This window comes from Harmonia axyridis, chromosome 2 (genome assembly GCF_914767665.1).
Source record: "Harmonia axyridis chromosome 2, icHarAxyr1.1, whole genome shotgun sequence".
In the NCBI taxonomy this organism is placed as follows: domain Eukaryota; kingdom Metazoa; phylum Arthropoda; class Insecta; order Coleoptera; family Coccinellidae; genus Harmonia; species Harmonia axyridis.
This window is the reverse complement of record NC_059502.1, coordinates 762,869-785,031: the sequence shown is the minus strand read 5'-3', so window position 1 is coordinate 785,031 and position 22,163 is coordinate 762,869. Positions and strand designations below refer to the sequence as shown.

At 37.3% G+C, this 22,163-nt stretch overlaps 1 protein-coding gene across 4 annotated transcripts in view; it reads right to left on the bottom strand.

Annotated features, from left to right (window-relative positions):
• Positions 1-22,163, bottom strand: part of LOC123671947 (potassium voltage-gated channel protein Shaker) — a 204,283-nt gene that overhangs the window by 122,470 nt on the left and 59,650 nt on the right. Inside the window, exons 1-2 of one of the 4 annotated variants that reach the window (XM_045605852.1) lie at positions 5,958-6,127; positions 1,482-1,985 (exon numbers count right to left, since the gene is read on the bottom strand). The exons of the other annotated variants lie outside the window; for them this stretch is intronic. Of the exons in view, the coding sequence (XP_045461808.1) occupies positions 1,482-1,552 (71 nt within the window). The 5' untranslated portion in view covers positions 1,553-1,985; positions 5,958-6,127. Of the gene's footprint in view, positions 1-1,481; positions 1,986-5,957; positions 6,128-22,163 lie in introns of those variants that run through there. 4 annotated transcript variants of the gene reach the window in all.

Here is a 22,163-nt window from a genome sequence, read left to right as displayed (position 1 = left end):
GATCTTTCTCCCTAAAATATTTTCAGATCTCTACAACTTCCGGTTATACCGGAAACAGACTACTACTTCCTTATTTCAAATGGCACACCCAGTATAATATTGCATCATTAGATAGCTTTTTTGATGGCAATTTCGGCAATATGCCATACCTTGGGTAAAAATTCAACGGTTCATGAGTTATTGGGATTCTTATGAAAAAAAAGATGGCGATGAGGACTCATATTTTTTTTTATATTTCAGCAGAAAAAGCCTTTTTCGAGAAAAATTTGTTTTGTTTCGTTTACGCAAATACGTTGTATTATAAGACTGTTTTCGGCTTGGACCAAAAATGTACAGGGTGTTTATAAGAGGATCATGAACTTGGACAACTCAAATTCATCAAAACTCAAGATTTTCAAATTAGAACCTATATTTTTTATTATTTCAGTCGATTCTACGTACAAAAATAGTGGGGGTTACTTCAGCAGACCATATACCTAAAATCAATACTTCAAGAGTTATCGGGGAAGAACTTCAAATGAGGAAAAACCGCTATTTATAACTGTGGGAATAACTGTCTGTTACTTCCGTAAAACACAGAAAGAAAATAAAATTCGATGTTTTCATAACTAAATTTGACATATCAAGAATTGTAATGGAGGAATGGGATTCCTCGAGCGCCGAGAGACTGAAGCATTCGCCATTCGCCAATGTGATGTTATTAGTAGTTTTCTCACATTTCTATTAAATCTATTGCTAGTTTCAGAAGTATCTTTCTATACTTAGGCTAAAATGGCCAAGGAGTTTTTATCAACGCCAGCATCTTCAGCTCCTGTTGAAAGACACTTTTCTAGAGCTGCTCTTACAGTTACTAAAACCCGCAATATGTTAGGCAAAAATCTATAAGATGCACAGATCCAGGATGAAAAATTATGAAAACAAACAAAGCCTGGAGGTTTCTCACTATAACGAAACTTTATTTTTTATTTTGTTATGATTTATAGTGATTTAATTTATGTTCCTATTTCAAAAAAGTTGATATTTTCGGTTTTTTTATACAATAAGTTTGATAAATAAAAGTGTTTTTTGCAAGGTTACTTCTCATTTCATAATTTTTTATAGATGTGACACTACACATAAAAACATAAAACTGTTGAAAATCGAGTAACTTGTTAAATAAATTCAAGTACTTGATAAATAAATACTTGACTTGACTTGACATTGAAAAGCTACTACTTGACTTGATTTAAAGTCAAGTCAGGTAGTTTGAATATCAAGTCAAGCCGTGAATCTCTATGTGTAACACCTATACAAACACCCAAAAAAAATTGCGTTGAAACAAAAAGAAGCCCACAATTCATTTTATTTAAGTTATCCCCCAAGACCACCCGTCAACTGGTCAAAGCCTAAATTTCCTCCAAACCAAACCCATCCCGCTGAGACAATAAACAAGCGAACATCCTTCGCCGCCTCAACAAACTCATTATATTTACCTTTCCTACCTTTCCTGTCTCACGACGTTCGGCGAGTAGTTCCGCTTCCCTGATCCGTGGCCGGCGCTCAGATAGGCCATGACATGCTGCTCTCCTCAAGGGCACGCCGCAACTCAGCATCTACACTGCGCGCACACAGCAAGCGCTCGCTGGGGACGGTTCTGTCGATCCTCACGGATATTGAGACATATCGGCACGCCACTGGGGAGTTCTGGAGGACCGACACCGGCTTTCCACGCCAATTCTATTAATGTCCGTGAAAATTCACAACTTCCGATTGTTCTTGGGGCTTTGGGGGAGAGGATTTTCCGTTATTCTTTCCGGGGGTTCATTTGGGGGTTGCTGTTGTTTAGACGGGGAGTCGGAAGATGTATGTGATGTGTCTTCACGGAGAGAAAATCGAAGTCGGTTAAGGTGAATGATGTTGTTTCGGGAAATTGCTTCATCGGATAATTTTTTTCTCTAGGTTATATGTCTTTGGGTGTTTAAGTTATGGTCGTATAATTTCTAGCCCTGGACATTTGAATGATATATACTGCGCAAAAGAATTGACGCACATAATGGAAATCTCAAATTTATTCTACAACTGAAAGTGTTCTCAATGATAATTATTTTCATCAGAATTATGCATGCATATGTTATCTACTTTCAACGTTTTTCTTCAATACAGATGTTTTTTTCCAGCAGGAATAAAAAAAAATGAGATTATCAGATTTTGAATGTATTGGCTCCATTCTGAAATCAGTTGTTCTCGATCAATTCTAGTGATCAATAGTTTTTCTTTCGTTTGATTTTCTACACTCGATCGGTATGCAACGCGAAACACGCAATTTGACCCAAGAGGAATGTGCCTAAGCGGTAGTTTTGCGAGAAGAAGGGTGGACATACACAAGAATTGCAGAAAGGTTTGGAGTTTCCCATACAAGTGTGTCCAGAATGTTGCAGCGATTCAGGGAGACAGGTATGAATGTCAGAAGACCAGGACAGGGTAGACCACGGGTAACAACTGCCATTCAAGAACGTTACTTGAGAGTTTCTTCGTTGAGACAACGGTTTGCAACCGCTCCCCTCTTTCAAAATCAGCTTGAGCAAACTCATGGGGTGCAAATTAGCACTCAGACAATAAGAAATCGCCTCAGAGAATATGATTTAAGGCATCGTGTCGCGGCAAGAGGCCCAGCCTTACCCCAGCCCATCGAAGGGCGCATTTGGATTTTGCGACAGAGCATATCCATTGGGAAGAGGCTGATTGGGATAGAGTGCACTGAGCATATCTTTCATGTGGACGTCTGTATACAAGGGAACGTCGATCACAATGGTAGAGGCAGAATCTAGACTCATCTGTGAAGAGAACTCTTTCCCAATCAGCCTCTTCCCAATGGATATGCTCTCTCGCAAAATCCAAACGCGCCCTTTTATTTTAAAAAACATCTGTATTGAAGAACAACGTTGAAAGTGGATAACATAGGCATGCATAATTCTGATAAAAATAATTATCATTGAGATCACCTTCAGTTGTAGAATAAATTTGAGATTTCCATGATGTGCGTTAATTCTTTTGCGCATGTATGTTTCAGAAGTTTCTGCGCGAATTTCGTCACACAATTTCGAAAAGAAAATATAAATATCTTATCAGAGATCAGCAGTTGAAGGTTGTAAAAAAAAATTTTCAAAAATATTTCGATAATTTTCTCGAAACTGACAAATCTCCTTGAAGCAAGATACGGCCTTGAAACCTCACTAAGTTCCAGATCAATGCTCGATCTATAAAAAGCGTATATGTTTGAGGGGGCTGTGATCAATATTTTAGGAGATTATTGTGTAAAGATTCAATTTTTACGGTTTTTTTCGCAAATTTCGCGGTCAAAATTTTCATGAAGTGTGAGGTCTACTGAGAATTGATGAGTCGTGGTTTTCTATCTACCTATTGCATCTCAAATATTATCAAGTAATATTACAAATACAAATGTCAGTTAGGTGAGCCTGCTTTCTCTATCCACTTTTCGTCAACGTCTGGTTCAGATCCAAAGGCGATAAAAATCCAATTACAAATCGCGAGAATAATGAAAATTCAATTTGCATCACTCGACCCGCTGTGTTCTGTCAAAGACACGAATCGAATCTTCACGATACGATTTTAAACTCACTCAAACAATAGGCACATATCAATTTCGTACATATTATCGAGTTCTACAAACTACCACTATCGCTTTTCGAATTTCGAGGGTAAACAAATTTGAACTTAGAACGCAAACTAGATGCGAATAGTCGGTCGAAAGCCGCAATAAGTGTTTAATTTGATTACCGAGAGCATGCGTTGAATTAAATAAGGGAAATGTTTGAGGTCAAATTAATGATGCCAATTTTGTATGAAGAATACTGTGGTGACCTTGAAAGTTCGTATCTATTTCATAAAAATAATTTTGCTCGTCCGGAATGACATAATTGATCAAATTTTCAAGTGTCTACAAACCAGTATTGTGTTGTTATCCCAAATACAGGGTGATACGATACTCCGGTGGATAATTTTATTTATACGCACTCTTGTGTCATTGCAGAGAACATAGAGCTACTCTGTCCTACTGTTAGTTACCTATTTTAAATTTTGTGCTAGTGAAAAAGTCAAGGTCAAAGTAGATTATGCCTACACATATATTGCAGTACCCTAATTTCTCTCGAAATTAAGATACCGCAAAGATGGGGCATTGTCTTAGTATACGACCCTCATTAGTACGCTGAGGGCCGAAAGCCCTTAACACTTGTTAAGTGCTTCTGCTTGAAGGATATGTGGATGGATTGAAAAAATTCCAATCAAATCTAATTTTCCGAGCCATTGAAAATTCAAGAAGAAAGTTGGATTTAAAATGCTCAATATTTCAGTAACAACAGATCGGACATTGTTGAAATTTACTTTGTTCATATCCACTCGAATCTTCATGACAAATTCAGAAGGATAATACAGGGTGATTCACTGGGATTGCCTATTACACGTTTATAGAAAACTTGCATATTGAGATTTGAGACAGTTATCTTTCTCCCAAAAATATTTTCAGATTTTTTCAACTACCGGATATACCGAAAACAGACTACTACTTCCTTATTTCGAATGGCACACCCAGTATATTATTGCATCTTCAGATAGTTTTTTTGATGACAATTTCGGCAATATCCCATATAGCTAGTCTTTATTTGCAGATCATTATCACAGCAGGGTGAAGTCTAGCAAGCTATTCAACTTAATCCCTGAAGTGATAGAAAATACACAATAAATTTTCCAAAACTTAAAAAACAACCAAAATCCATTTTCAGAATGTACAATACAGGTGTGACTAATATATGTTAATACTTATTACAGAATTTGGACAAAATAACAGAATCAACACAAGTCATATAACAGATTATAAACAATATTAACCATTATTGATCCTATTATTACACATCAGAAAGTATTTGACTTTAGTTCGGAACCTGGCTACAGGAAGATTTTTGTAATCAAGGGGCAATCTATTATAAAACTTTACAGCATTGTATATGAATGATTTTCTAAATAGCGTTGTACTATATTTTGGCAGGTGAAGATTATCTGGGTAAAAACTCAACGGTTTATGAGTTGATGGGAATTTTAGTTTCTTTCTGTGTTTCCGGAATTCCTAAGTAACCCCCACTATTTTTGTACGTAGAATCGACTGAAATAATAAAAAATTTAGGTTCTAATTTGCAAATCTTGAGTTTTAATGAATTTGAGTTGTCCAAGTTCATTTTCTTCTGATAAACACCCTGTATATTTTTGGTCCAAACCGCAAAAAAAATGTATTTGCAGAATCGAAAAAGAAAAAAAATTATCTCGAAAAGAGCTTTTTCTGCCAAAAAGTTCAAAAAAATTCGAGTCCTCATCGTCACCATTTTTTTTCATAAGAATCCCATCAACTCATGAACCATTGAGTCTTCACCCAAGGTAAGGCATATTGCCGAAATTGTCATCAAAAAAGCTATTTAATAATGCAATAATATAATGGGCGTACAATTTGAAATAAGGAAGTCGTTTCCGGTATAACCGGAAGTTGTAGAGATCTGAAAATACTTTAAGGAGAAAGATCATTGTCTCAAACTCCAATATACAACATTTCAGCTCAAAATTATGATTAATTTTCCATAAACGTCTAATAGGCCATCCCGGTGAATCAACCTGTATCATAAGAACCTCTGATCCAGATGGAATAAGCAATAACATCTCATGTAATAGATACAACAGTTATATATGGGCTCTCACTAATAGGCGTATGAATGACCAAGCGCTCAAAAGCTCCCGACACAAAGTCAGTGAGTGCTTTCATCGAAATTTTTGATTGGTTCTTAAAACTCAAAATTTACGGCATTGCTTCTAGTTCTGTCAAATAAATTCGAGATCTGCAATTAATGAACTTGAATTTAGCGGTAGGAATGAAGCATCGAGATGATCAACAGCATCCCGACAAGAATAGCCACCTGAACAATAGGAAGTATACATCGTTACCGACGTGGTTTGGTAATAAACTAGATCGAAACGTCAACCTGAAGCCACTTGTTAACACAAAATCGATTTTCCGCGTCGGGATTACGAAACCGTTTTTTGACAGATGACAGGTCGCCGACTCGGATGTTTGACGCGATTTCGAATTAGCTCGCGAACAGACTAGATAGGCCGGTCCGGCCAGAATTCGATCATCGTCGAAATATGCGAGAGAGGATTGATGTCGCGTGATTTTTAGAGACCGCGCTAAAAATAGGAAGGTCGGCTCTAAAACTAGGTAGACGTCAACACGGCACATTGAGTTTTATAAATAAAACGGCATTGTCGGGAGGTCTTATCAACTGTTGGATCGTAAGTGACCTGGATACGACGTTCTTGAAGGAGAGACGTGGCCTGGAGGTTAACGTACGTCACTGGTGTGACGATCCGTTTGTAAATACGGTCCTGATTGCCGATTGGATGATTGGTGGTTTTCGACACGAGCATATTTTCAGGACCCAGTATTAATAAGTGTTTGCTTAGGATATTGTGTACCTAGTAGTGAAGATTTAGATTAGATTTGGTGCTAGAGGGGGTTTCATTCCTCACTGCGACCACCATGATGTTGACTCGGCAGAACAGAAAATGGCAATCTATCCTTCCACTAAGGACCTCTGTACGAATTTACGCACTGCAGGGTCTGGCGTATAAGGAAAGTTGAAATTTCTATTTCCCCATGATACCTGGAAGATCAGCTAACTCCCTGTCCTGCTTAACATGATATACTTTGGAAATTTCCTATGAAATGAGTTGCATATATTGGAAATCATATCAAATCAGCATATTCCAACTTACTGACAACAAGCGAGAAGTAAACTCTGCTGAGAGCAGACAAATCATCAAATTCCCCAAAGCTTCTGAAGAGGAATCCCAATGTCCTGCAAAAAGAGGCACATATCTCTTCAATGTGTGGGGCAAAACTCAAATTACTGTCAAATAGAACTCCTAGATCCAGCAGCTTCCAGCAGCAATCAGGTGATCTCCAATATGATAACTAAAAGTGAGCGGCTGTGTTTTTCTCGTGTAAGCAACTTTGAAGCACTTTTTCAAATTCAAAATGATCCCATTCCGCAAGCACCATCCGTGGACAAACTCCAGCCTCGATTGAAGACGCAAAACATCAGCAGTTCGACATATTTTCAAATACAGCTTCAAATCATCAGCATAGGCCAAGGCCTTGCTACTAAGAGAGCACAGAAGATCGTTTATAAAGATGACTAAAAACAATGGACTTAGTTGAGATCCTTGAGGAACGCCAGTCTTGAGCTTATACTCGTAAGATTTGAAGCCCTTATAAAATACATAATTCATTCCTCGTGTTCATAAGCAATTTGTTGAAAACAACCGCTCAAACTCTCTCCGAGAAACCAGGCATTCTTGAGCAATTTCAGAAAAAAGAAATAATTTTCCGAAATTTTTTGTATTCAAGCTTTAAATGAATACAAATGTCTCCCCTATTCTTATAAATTAATGAGACGCCAAGCTTCTGAACCGGAGTTATTGCAGTACCGGATGTTTTTCCGCTTCGAATGACCCTTCTCAAAGCCAACGTTTCCTTTCGTTCAATCAAAGAGAATTTCCCATTCAACCGAACCCACCGTGAGCAGACTAATAAAACCGTACCAATGCCGACATCTAGCGGAAAATCCCGGAACCGCGAATATGAACGGGAAAAATCAATATTTGTACAACTGGCGCCCTCTACATTCCGGAAGACGAAAATGGCTTTTCATCGATTCGACTCTTAGTTCTGAGTTCACGACCTAGATATCACGCTTGATTGAACGGATACTGCCGCAAAGAAAACTGGGAAAAGCTTCGGTTTCACTCCATTTTCCGCGGATTTTTTTTTGGTAGATCGAGGAAAAGTTTCATACGATGTTCGGTTTAGTTTCATCGTTTTGGACGGAAAGCGTTCTAAAACAATTCGAATAGAAATATTTTGTTGAAAAATTATTCATTAAATAACTTGAAAATCATAGTAATAATTTTTGAAATGTGATACATTTTTGTGGATATAATTTTTTCAAAAGTCGATTCCTTCATTTTTCTGCCATAAAAAATAATGAGAGATATCCTTCTCGTATAACTCGCTATCTGCACTTTTGAATCTGTCATCTTTTTACATTTGATGGAACAATACACGTTTCAACAACAAAGAATTGATAAAATTCACTACAAAAATTATGAAAATTTTGCAGTCACATTTCGTAAAATGTCAATCACCTTCTAGGTAGACAATAGTAACATTGGTGGGCAAATCTGAACTATTGGGACACGTTAGTGATGTGAAAAATCGAAACCGTGTGCGTCGCCAAGAACAATTGAGAATATTTCCGCTGTAACCCGTAGTGTTGACGAAAACCCAGTAGGTTTTTCGATTCCTTATTGATCTTGGAAATCAGACAATCCACAAACGACATTACACCGTATTTCAAATGGAGAGATATCAAGCCAGATCTGAAATCTATTATTGAAACACCCTTTAGATACTTCAATGTTAAACTATTCAAGACTTATGTAGATATAGAAACCATCCCACGAGTGTTGGGAGTTAATTTGATCCTGAGGCAAATTGCATCATCTCTCGAACATGAACGTCCAAGATTATAATGACTATGGTAGCATGTTAATTGGGAAGTTGATTAGTACTCTGAATACCTATGTATTCCATGGGCGAGACGATATATGCTTGAGCTGTAGATAGATGTAGAACCTGAATCAGATGCAATGCTTTCGAAATTTGTTATTTGAAAAAATTATACATAGGCGTACAACTTTGCTTTCGCCGTTTTTTTTTCCGAAATGCGAGGCTTTATAGTAAAAAATCCCTTCCGTCTTTGCCTTGCAAGCAGCTGTTCACAAGCAAACAAACGCCGTTCAACATCTCTCGGCTTCAACTCGTACAGCACCCAATTTCCTTGTTTCTGAATCATTTCCATGACTTTCAGAATGTTTGAAATGGCTTGCTGCGTCACTCCCAATGATCTCGCCAATTCTTGATGCGTTTGACACGGGTCTTGAAAAAAGTAAATCTTCCAATTCTGCATTTTTGAAAGTCTTCTCTCTTCCACCACCATGCTGGTCTTCGACGTCAAAATCACCGTTCTTGAAGCGTTGAAACCACTCATGGCACATTCTTTCACTCATAGGGGCGCACTAAAGGTATTTGAGAGCATTCGTTGAGCCTCAGCCGCAGATTTCTTCATATTAGAGCAAAAAATTTAAACCCCCCGCGAATGACAAGAATTTGGCTCATAAGCTTAATCGAGAATAACTTTATGATGCAGACACAAATCGACTAATATTTCGATGGCGTTTTATTTACAAATACCTAAGCTCATTGTATGACATCTACGATCTATTTATTTCGACTACCACTTACCGCTACTGTCATCTATTGCAAAAGGGCGGAAGTTGTACACCTAATAACGGGTGTTTTTTTCGAGGTATATAACTTTAAGTTGGCATTACTGTTCAAGATGGCGACCGATTTAACAGCTGTCAAGTGATTTATTCTCAGTTTGGTTTGGCAATTTATCATGAATAGACTCATGCCTGAACAACGCTTGCAAATAGTGCAATTCTAATTTCGAAAATAATGGTTCTGTGCGGAATACGTATCGCGCACTAGGTCCATTAGCGATGAAGAGCACTTCTGGTTGAATGGCTACGTCAACAAACAAAACTGCCGCATTTGGAGTGAAGCTTATCCTCAAGTGTATGTCGAAACACCGTACATTCAGAAAAACTGACTGTTTGGTGCGCGAACCACATTGGTTCGTACTTCTTCAAAAACGATGATGGCCAGAACGTTACAGTCAATGGTGATCGGTATAGAGCCATGACTACTAACTTTTTCATTCCTGAATTGAACAACCATGATGTCCAGGAGCTGTGGTTCCAACAAGATGGCGCAACATGTCACACAGCTCGTGCCACAATCGATTTATTGAAACACATTTGGTGACCGCCTAATTTCACGTTTTGGACCTGTGAATTGACCTCCAAGATCTTGTGATTTAACACCGTTAGATTACTTTCTGTGGGGCTATGTGAAGTCATTGGTCCATGCTGATAAGCCACAAACCCTTGACCATTTGGAAGACAACATTCGCCGTGTTATTGCCGATATACGGCCACAAATGTTGTAAAAAGTCATCGAAAATTGGACGTCCAGATTGGACTACATCCGAGCCAGCCGTGGCGGTCATATGCCAGAAATCATATTTAAAATGTAATGCCACAAGATTATCTTGCGGATAAATAATATTCATGTCAATCGAATAATCCATCGTTGTTTTATTGCAATTTAAAGTTCTATAGCTCTAAAAAAAACACCCTTTATATGGGTCGTTCAAAAACTTCTTCTTCTATTTTATCAAGAAAATCATAATTTTTCCAGTGCTATCCAGATATAGGCGTGATGCACCCGGTAATTGAATCATTGTAAATGCCTTCTCTCATGAAACGGATGCAAAGTATTCAACTCGCCTCCAAAAGCTCCTATAAAATTCCCTCTGTGAAAAGAACAAGGGTTGGCTTACATTATTCAATATTCGACTAACCCAATCCTTCCCAATTGAATTCTGCAGAGAAAATCATCCCCCTCGGAGGCGGCCCGAGTCCTCGTTTCTCTCTTGAATTCATCATTTCCGCGATCATCAATAATCCCGCGATACCCCCAGAGCAAGGCGACGATGATACAAAAAAAGGGGGAAGGGGGTATCTATCAAAGCAATTCCGCCCCACTAACCCCCTCTAACGGCATTCGGAGATAAATTCCGAAGCTATTAGTTCGGCTGAAAGGAACGGCTTGCCGAGAGGAAAAAGTATACGGTCCGGAGTGCTCGTGGGTGGGAACCTTTATCCTGCGGAATTGCATTTTTCTTGTTGATTTTATTCCCTGATGTAGATGGCGCCGTTCTCATCGGGCCTTAGCCGTCAACTTTGAATAAATTTGGATAATCCATCACCGTAGGGAAGTTGTTTTGTAATTTTATCAATTTTCTCTGTATTTCCGCGGGTTCGGTAACAATCTTATCAATATTAATGAATTCGATATTGAGAGGGGATTGGTAGCTGGATGGAGTCTGGAATGGGTTCGAGTGGGTACTTGAAATTTAACAAAATAGTTCGTTCTTTGTTGTTGCTCATATGAAGGGTGTTTTTTGGAGCTATAGAACGATTGACATGAATTTTGTTCATCCGCAAGATAATCTTGTGGCATTACATTTTAAATATGATTTCTGGCATATGACCGCCACGGCTGGCTCGGATGTAGTCCAATTTGGACGTCCAATTTTCGATAACTTTTTCCAACATTTGTGACCGTATATCGGCAATAACACGGCTAATGTTGTCTTTCAAATGGTCAAGGGTTTGTGGCTTATCCGCATAGACCAATGACTATACATAGCCCCCACAGAAAGTAGTCTAGCGGTGTTAAATCACAAGATCTTGGAGGCCAACTCACAGGTCCAAAACGTGAAATTAGGCGCTCACCAAACGTGTCTTTCAATAAATCGATTGTGGCACGAGCTGTGTGACATGTTGCGCCGTCTGTTGGAACCACAGCTCCTGGACATCATGGTTGTTCAATTCAGGAATGAAAAGGTTAGTAATTATGGCTTTATACCGATCACCATTGACTGTAACGTTCTGGCCATCATCGTTTTTGAAGAAGTACGGACCAATGATTCCCCCAGCCCTTAAAGCGCACCAAACAGTCAGTTTTTCTGGATGTAACGGTGTTTCGACATACACTTGAGGATTAGCTTCACTCCAAATGCGGCAGTTTTGTTTGTTGACGTAGCCATTCAACCAGAAGTGCGCTTCATCGCTAAACAAAATAAAATGGACGTAGTGCGCGATACGTATTCCGCACAGAACCATTATTTTCGAAATGAAATTGCACTATTTCCAAAGCGTTGTTCAGGCGTGAGTCTATTCATGATGAATTGCCAAACCAAACTGAGAATAAATCATTTGACAGCTGTTAAATCGGTCGGCATCTTGAACAGTAATGCCAACTTAAAGCTATATACCTCGAAAAAAACACCCGTTATAAGGCACAATGTATTGTAAAAAATCAGATTTCATGTTAGATAATGCTATGTAATGCTCAGAAATGTTACAAAGGACTAGCAGAGTCATCTTCAGATATTCAAAAAAATGGCGTGGCGCATTAAAACAATTGAAAAGAGCTTGACTTTCACGCTTTGAATTCGAAATTTGCTTCCTTCCAAAATAAAAATTTCCGGTACACAACTTCGGGCCTCAACGCGCCTGCAAATCCTATCGCGGCCCACGCGTTCAAATCGCTCGAGCGTCAGGTTGCGTTTCACAATTTCGATTTCGCGCTCCAACTGCTAATTTCAATCATTGATTACACACCTCCGCTTCCATTCATCCCCTATCGGTCAGTATTTGCAAATGAGCAGCTGCATTAATTGCCCTGATTAAAATAGAGCGGAAGGGACCGTTTGCATCATTCAGGACGAAATCCGTACGCTCTAATCGCGGGTTAGGTGTTGCCACGTCTCCCGTCTGGTCGGTAGTTCAGGGAATATTTCTTCGAGATATTTGGGGAACATTAGGTGGGTGAAATTTGAAAAAGTTATTGCTTCGTCATTCAGATACTTACACTAGCCTAGTCGAGCACAAAAAACACAGTTTCAATATTAACGCGTCACCTTAGTGAACTTTAATTTTGAATCCGTACAGAATATTCTAAGGGGAATGAGAAGTTTACTATTATTTCTGAGAAAAAGATAGATTTGACTACAATTTTAATAACGGTTGTTTTGTTTTCGAGGTATATGACTTTAAGTTGGCATTACTGTTCAAGATGGCGACCGATTTAACAGCTGTTAAGTGACTTATTCTCAGTTTGGTTTGGCAATTCATCATGAATAGACTCACGCCTGAATAACGCTTGCAAATGGTGCAATTTTATTTCGAAAATAATAGTTCTGTGCGGAATACGTATCGCGCACTACGTCCATTTTATTTTGTTCAGCGATGTAGCGCACTTCTAGTTGAATGGCTACGTCAACAAACAAAACTGCCACATTTGAAGTGAAGCTAATCCTCAAGTGTATGTCGAAACACCGTTACATCCAGAAAAACTGACTGTTTGGTGCGCTTTATGGGTTGGTGGAATCATTGGTCCGTACTTCTTCAAAAACGATGATGGCCAGAACGTTACAGTCAATGGTGATCGGTATATAGAGCCATGATTACTAACTTTTTCATTCCTGAATTGAACAACCATGATGTCCAGGAGTTGTGGTTCCACAAGACGGCGCAACATGTCACATAGCTCGTGCCACAATCGATTCATTGAAAGACACGTTTGGTGACCGCCTAATTTCACGTTTAGGACCTGTGAATTGGCCTCCAAGATGTTGTGATTTAACACCGCTAGACTACTTTCTGTGGGCTATGTGAAGTCATTGGTCTATGCGGATAAGCCACAAACCCTTGACTATTTGGAAGACAACATTCGCCGCGTTATTGCCGATACACGGCCACAAATATTGGAAAAGTCATCGAAAATTGGACGTCCAGATTGGACTACATCCGAGCCAGCCGTGGCGGTCATATGCCAGAAATCATATTTAAAATGTAATGCCACAAGATTACCTTGCGGATAAATGAAATTCATGTCAATCGAATAATCCATCGTTGTTTTATTGCAATTTGAAGTTCTATAGCTCTAAAAAAAAACACCCTTTACTAAGGGTGCATGAATGGACGAGCGCACAAAAGCTCCTGACTTCACGTAATGCCTTCTTCATTTTTATTCGTTTTGTTGTTTTCTACTACATACCTACTTCGATCCGAGTAAATTTCATCCTGTTCTACCGGATTTCCCCAATACCATAAATCTGGCAACGCCGTGCGAGATGAATAACGTTTGACGTAACTGCGGTTTCGCGTTAGGCGTACGGTTCGCGTACGGATGCGTCACTCCGTACAAATAACATATTATCGCATATCACAAAGGATCTCGTAATGGGATGCATCAACCGGAAGCGGTGAATTGATTCCTCGGCGTGTTCTCGTGGCCGGTTCCGCTAGTTTTCCACGGTCCGATTCGTACGCGAAATGGAAATTCTCGCATTGAGAACTCCAGGGACGAATTTCGAATCGCTACGAGCGACAATGGAGCTTTTCGTCTTTGTTTTCGAAATTTACGCGATGGCAGAATGCATTTCGAAACGTTTTGAACATTTGTCTGCCGGTTTTTGTATACTTAAACTTTTGTAACAGCTTCAATTTTTACGATTCTTATCCAATTTTGAAGAAACTTGGTAAGGTTTACCCGATAAGAGGTTTCGTTTCGAAAATTCCAATATCTGGGCAGCTGTCACTTTTGAAACTGTCATCTTTCAACATTATCCTGGGTTTTTCACCATAGTTTGAACCCCCCCCCCTTTAACTTTGTTACTAAAAGAGGTACAAAAAAATATTTTTCACAAAAGTTTCACGGAATTAACTAGTGTTTTTTAAAATGATTTCACAGAACGAAATATATACAAGGTGGGCAACATATTGATTGCAACTTCATTTTTTCAAATGGTACACCCGGTATATTTTCCTATACTTGACTAGCTCTTTTTCACCTGATTTCGAATATATAACATATGTTTGGTCTATCTCTCTTATTCTGAGTTCCACAGAGTTTCAAATTTTACGAACCACCTGGCATGCTCAGTAATCAGTTTTCAAGTGGTAGGCTGCGATAACTCAAAATGCCCTTTTTAGAGTTATCTCGTTGGCAACGATATGACATCCAAGGACAAAACATGCTTAAAATAGTCCAAGGAACAACCCCCTGAATTTTTGCCGCATGTTTAGGAAACACCCTGTATAGTGTGTCCCGGTTCATGAAACCTGATTTCATGGAACTGGTATCATTTCATGAAAATATCGGGTTATTATAAACAGACGCATTCGAGTTGTTGAATAGTTCCATTTTCCATAACCACTATTTATCGATTTACAAATGAACTTATCTAATTACCAAGCCCAACATTCGACGTTTCTTCAATTTTAGGATGTCCCGGTAAATTACGTTTCAGAATATGTATATCGGACTGAGCGATAATAATTACCAGACCAATATCCAGTATATTTATCCTAGTTGTGTTTTTCATTAATTATGTATTCGAAACATGTTCCATTGTAGCCCAACTGCAATGAACAGTAATAACAACAAAGCGTTCGAATACATGGCCGCATAATAGTAATAATAACAGAAAACGAACCATTGTTATCATATAAACGAATAAAAATGACTTGTGGCTGTTAAACTTACGTCAGTACCCTTGCCTCCTATTAATATGAAGGTGATCAACTTACCTGAAAGAAAAAACATAATTAGAATATTCTATTACATATTTATTCAACGGTTGCACATTGGCGAATGAACATTTATCAAAATGGGATAACGATAGAGATTGATTTGAAATTTCGAACCAAATACCCATAATTCTTCAAAGTCATTTGAGGAGAAGCTCCACATAAAAAAAATTCCACGGAGTATTTTTTCATTCAACAAAATTTATGAACAATTCTAATCTTTCTTATGAAAGTTTTTTAAGCTGTCACTTTCGAATCTGTCATCTATGAACATTTGAAATGTGAAACTACGTCATTACTAAAAATGGAACGATACACGTTTCAACAACGCAGTGAAATTGTTGAAACATGGTGATAATGATGTAATGACAGTTCGAAAAAAGCATTTTTGGTCGTCGTAAAGCACCTTCTCGGCCGGCAATAGTGAACCTGGTGTGAAAATTTGAGCTGTTGGTACAAGTTATTGATGTGAAAAATCGAAACCGTGTGCACCGCTCAAGAACTACTGAGATTATTGCTATTGTAGCCCGTGGTGTTGACGAAAACCCAAGTCTGTCAATTACTTGTGGATTTTGGGAATAAGGCATTCCACAAACGACATGTGACACCGTATTTTGCATAAAGGCTAAGATCTTAAAGCTTTCAAATTTCAGTTAACACCAGAACTCAAGCTGGTAGATCACCAACAACGTCATATTTTTGCTGATTGGGTTCTTGAAATAATCGAAATAATTGTCATCGAAAAATCATCAACAGTGATGAGGCTCATTTTCACCACGGAGGTGTTTTTTTAGAGCTATAGAACTTTAAATTGCAATAAAACAACGATGGATTATTCGATTGACATGAATTTTATTTATCCGCAATATAATCTTGTGGTATTACATTTTAAATATGATTTCTGGCTCGGATGTGGTCCAATCTGGACGTCCAATTTTCGATGACTTTTTCCAATATTTGTGGCCGTATATCGGCAATAACACGGCGAATGTTGTTTTCCAAATGCTCAAGGGTTTGGGCTTATCCACATAGACCAATGACTTTACATAGCCCCACAGAAAGTAGTCTAGCGGTGTTAAATCACAAGATCTTGGAGGCCAATTCACAGGTCCAAAACGTGAAATTAGGCGGTCACCAAACGTGTCTTTCAATAAATCGATTGTGGCACGAGCTGTGTGACATGTTGCGCCGTCTTGATGGAACCACAGTTCCTGGACATCATGGTTGTTCAATTCAGGAATGACAAAGTTAGTAATCATGGCTCTTTACCGATCACCATTGACTGTAACGTTCTGGCCATCATCGTTTTTGAAGAAGTACGGACCAATGATTCCACCAGCCCATAAACCGCACCAAACAGTCAGTTTTTCTGGATGTAACAGTGTTTCGACATGCACTTGAGGATTAGCTCCACTCCAAATGCGGCAGTTTTGTTTGTTGACGTAGCCATTCAACCAGAAGTGCGCTTCATCGCTAAAGGACGTAGTGCACGATACGTATTCACCCGTTACAACTGCAAATGTGCTAATTGGCCATGGAAAATTTTAAGAAAAAGATATGGCGCTAGTACCGCAAAATTAATGCTAGTTTTTCGTTCTTCATATCTGCATTTAGCTTGTAGTTGCATTCCATACTCATACACATGATCACAAATTACTTTATTCTGAAGGCTCATTTTCATGGTGGTAATACTATCGTGATAGTATTATCATGATAGTTACTTCCACCGTGAAAATGAGCCTTCAGAATGAAGTTATTTGTGCTGGTAGCAATTTTAGTTTTACATGTGATTCTTAAAGCCATATTCGCACCAGCGTCTTATGAATCGAATAAAATTTTCATAAAAATTCTAAAGAATCATTAATAAAACTCTTAAATGTCACGGCCTCCCCGGAAACCCACGTAATGCAATCCGAAACGTCTTTAATCACAACCGAAGGTTCAGTTTTCATAAGAGAGCGCGCGTTCCACAAAAACGTAATTCTTCTCCGTTCGAGCCCACTCGAAAGGATGCTCTATCGCATTATTGGATTCTCCGAGACCTCCGAGAAGGGACGGAGACCTCCTCGAATTGAATCCGAGGGCAGCAGCAGCAGAGAGGATTAGTGATTTCGACGGAGGCGGCCACTTTGTTCTCGTCAAATCGGGATAGAGGTCGTGGCGAGGGGCCAACTTCGACAGGACGGATGCACAATTTCTTCCTCATTTCCTCCAAATATCAATGACCCATTCAGGAGTTCCCCCCTGCCGGATGAGTTGGGAGGCTTCGGAAACGCTACAGTCCGAGTGCTTTCATTTCCGGTGCCGCCGTCGAACGCTTACGTTTTCCACTTTGCCGTTCATAATTGGGACGTCGATACGGCTCCGATGAAGAATTAGCCGGCGCGCCACTGGTTTGTTCGTATTTCGGATATTTATTTCGAATTTACCGATCAGGGGATCAAGTCAAGTTCGGTGTTTATAGGTGGCAGTTCAACGACAAATACAAATGATTCCATAGGCGTAGCGAGTGGTAGGGGGGTTAATGGGGACATAACCCCTCATTTATTAGAAGAAACAAAATAAAATGGAAGTAACAATTTTGAAAAAATATATAAAACTGTGGCCGGAAGACTTCGGTCGATAGCCATTTGATATGTAATCAATAAAGTTATCTCTCTATATAAAACTGAAAGATTTTGATTTTTCAAATTGTGACTAAAGACTAAACTTCCCCTATGAGTCAAATCCAGTTACGCCACTGAATGATTCTATCCTCATTTTAGATTTTCTATTTTTCATTTAATCTTGTGAAATAATTCAATGAAATAAATTCAAGAAGGTTCCTCAAATATGTTTTCACTATACTCAATTTATCATACTCAACGAAAAAGAATTTGGTTCAATTATTATTTGCCACATATCACTTTTTTTTTATAAGACGAATAAAATAACTTATCCTTGACTATAATATTGTAAATGATGCAATTTTGAAAAATTTTATTAGTTCAACCGATATAAGGAGTGCTGTTGTTATTTTTGCTTGATGTATCTAGTTCAAGTATAATAGAAAATTGGAAAATGGCATGAAATGGAAAGTTCTCATAACTTCTTTATTACTTGTGATACATGAAAAAAACATAAAACAGCCACTTCTCTTGCCATTTTTTCCTTTTTTTATTGCAATTATTTTTGACGTTATAAAATAAATTTCTTTTTTCCTCAAACTTAAACCTTAAAAATTTATGTAACAAATAAAATCGCTCAATTTTTTGCTTTTCAAGAATATGTGTCTAAATTTCTTAAAAAACTAAAAAAACATCGAAAGTTTCAGTTCCACTCAGCAAGTCAACCAAGTGCCTATCTATAATAATTTGTAAACTTCAAAGAATTAATATACTCGGTGGCCACCAAGGTCTCCGGATTTAAAACCGTTAGATTTTTTCAACATTTTCAAATTGATAAATATTGTTCTTTAAACGTGACCAAAGGAAAAACTCTAACGATATTAAATCCGAAGACCTTGGTAGCCACCGAATATTTCAATCATCTAAAAATCACAGATTATCATAGATGGGCAGTGGAATTTGCATTGTGAAACTGAAACTTTCAATGATTTTTATAGTTTGATGAGAAATTCATATATCATATCATAGATTTTTGAAAATGATAATTATTTATTTTATTTGTTACAGAAATTTTTATGGTTAACATTTGAAAAAAACACAAGATTGTTTTATAACTTCAAAACTAATTGTAATGAAACGAATGATTACACCAATCGATTCTACTGAAAAAAGGACTTCTAGAATGTTTTTGTTTCATGTTGATAAGACAAGTATGCAATAAAGAAGTTATGAGAACTTTTCATTTCTGGCCATTTTCAATTTTTTCCCTTATAATCTATAATATTGAGGTTTTCACTTATCTAATTCTCTCAAAAATCAAGCCTGAAAATGCCAATCGGAAAATTTTGTACCATTTTCATAATTATTCAACTTCACATTCACATCAGGACATCATTGACAATAACACTATTTTCAGGAATTTCAAAATTTTGAGTAAGCCATTTGGTATCTGCACAAATTTTCATTACCAATCTTGGAAAATATTAGGTTATATGCAATTATATTTGTTGAAGAACCTTCGTGTAAATAAATTTAAAAAAAAAATTTAACATAGAAAAAGCTGCTTCCTTACCTCTCGAAGCTAGTGTTACTGCAGCTATATGACTAAATTCTTCATCCTAATGCAAACACATATTTCTTTATTCGTTTAAAGCCATAGCGACAGTATAAGTTATCTTTCTTTTTTCTGGTGCAACCTGCAACTTTTTTTTTCTTATTATCTCGAACCTCTATTACCTACTCGAACGTTATATCTTTGAAAGAATCGATGTTTATGCTCGTGTTTATGTACTACTCACCAAAATATTTTTCTTGCCCTAATTTTGTAGTATTGTTCTATATGGTTTCAATAACACTCTACTTGTAATCTCTTCCAAAAAATTTTCGCATATTGAACGGCCAGTCTTCTAAAATTAATGCTAGTTTTCGTTGCTTTTGATTGCATTTAGCTTGTTGTTGCATTTCATACTCATACAGAACGTCAAATTGTATGATTTCGATTTTTTTGTATTACTTGGTATAGTTCCAACAATATTATGATTAATATCTTCGTCTTAAATCTCGCCAAACCGACTCATGTTATTTGCAACTTTGTCGAACTACCCGTGTATCCATGGATACCATCGTCGTCATAGCGATAAGAGCAGTTGTCTTTGGTTTGTTATTGGTCATACAGATATTTGTCTGATATGAGTGAGATAGTGGTGGAAATTCAATCAGTTGTTGTGATACACATCTGAAAATTATATAAAAGCACTGATGCCAGGTCGAAAGCGTTTGCAATTCAGTTCAGTATGAAAATGCATTCCAATGATCCGACTTAAAATGCAATGTTGCTCTGAGAATTGAGATTAAGAAGTTGTGGCTTTTTATGAAGTTTATATTTTACACTGACTAACTGTAGAACTAAGAGTGAAAATGAGGAAACCACTAACATAGAGTGTTCAGTTGCGCTCTTGGAGATCACATAGATATCTATATACAGGGTGTCCAGAAACTATGATGCCAAATTGAAACAAAAAATTCACTTTGAAAAGTAAATAAGACTTAACTAATATTTCTTTCCTCAATTATCGTTGTTTGCAGATATACAGGGTGTTGCATATGAAAAATTGAAAGTAGTTTTTAATCATAACTTCCACAGTTTTCAAAATTTTTCAACTGAATTTGAAAGAATGTTTGTGTTCAATAGCAACTTCATTTCGAAAAAAATCACATTTTCAGTTGCCACCAGTGGCGTACATGAAGGGCATCATGAACCTTTTTCTCCTTTATTTTTGAAGCCAGTGGTAAAATCGAAGAAATTGTGCATTTTTCGCATCTCTCATTCAATAATGAGTAAAAAATATATAGGTACTTGTTTGAATACGGAAAAACTAACCTTGGTGGACACCGAATATTTTAATTGTCTGGAGTTCGCAGATCATCATAGATGGACAGTGGTATTTGCATTGTGAAACTGAATCTTTCAATAATTTTTATGGTTTGATAAGAAATTCTTATATCATGTTATATATTTTTGAAAATGATGAATTATTTTATTCGTTACAGAAATTTTTATGGTTCACATCTAAAAAAACACAAGTTTGTTTTATAACTTCAAAACTAACTTCAATGCATGAAAAAAGATTGCACCGATAGATTCTTCTGAAAGAGGACCTCTAGAATGTTTTTGTTTCATGTTGATAAGACCAGTAATAAAGAAGTTATGAAATCTCCTTATTTCTGGCCATTTTCAATTTTTCCCTTATAACTTGAAAACAGTTGAATCTATTAAGTTGTGATTTTCACTAATCCAATAATCTCAAAAATCAAGCCTTAAAATACCAATCGAAAAATGTTTGTACCATTATCATAATTATTCAACTTTACATTCACCATCAGAAAAATTCTGTCATTGATAACAACACTCCTTTTCGATATTAGTTTTTCGTATAATCTCACAAGACACTTTTCAGGAATTTCAAAATTTTGAGTAAGCCATTTGATATCTTCACAAATTTTCATTACCAATCTGTCGGATATTGGAAAATATTAGGGTATATGCAATTGTATTTGTTGAAAAACCTTCGTTTTCAAATAATTTCCAAAAAAAATTAAACATGGAAAAAGCTGCTTCTTACCTCTCGAAGCTAGTGTTACTGCAGCTATATGAGAAAATTCTTCATCCCAATGCAAACACATATTTCTATTTAACTAGAAAACTTCCTTTTTTTCTGGTACAACCTGTAAAATTTTTTTCTTATTATGTCGAACCTCTCTCGCCTATTTGAACGTTAAATCTTTGAAAGAATCAATGTTTATGTGCTACTCACCAAAATATTTTTCTTGCCTTAGTTTTTTCGTATTGTTCCATATGGTTTCAATAACACTCTACAAGTAATCTCTACCAAAAAATTTTCGCATATTGAACGGCCAGTCTTCCAAAATTATTGCTAGTTTTCGTTAATATTAACTGCATTTAGTTTGTAGTTGCGTTCCATACTCATACAGAACGTCAAATTGTCTCCATATGTATGATTTCGATTTTTTTATATTACTTGGTATAGTTCCAGCAATATTATGATTAATATCTTCGTCTTAAATCTCGCCAAACCGACTCATGTTATTTGCAACTTTGTCGAACTACCCGTGTATCCATGGATACCAACGTCGTCATAGCGATAA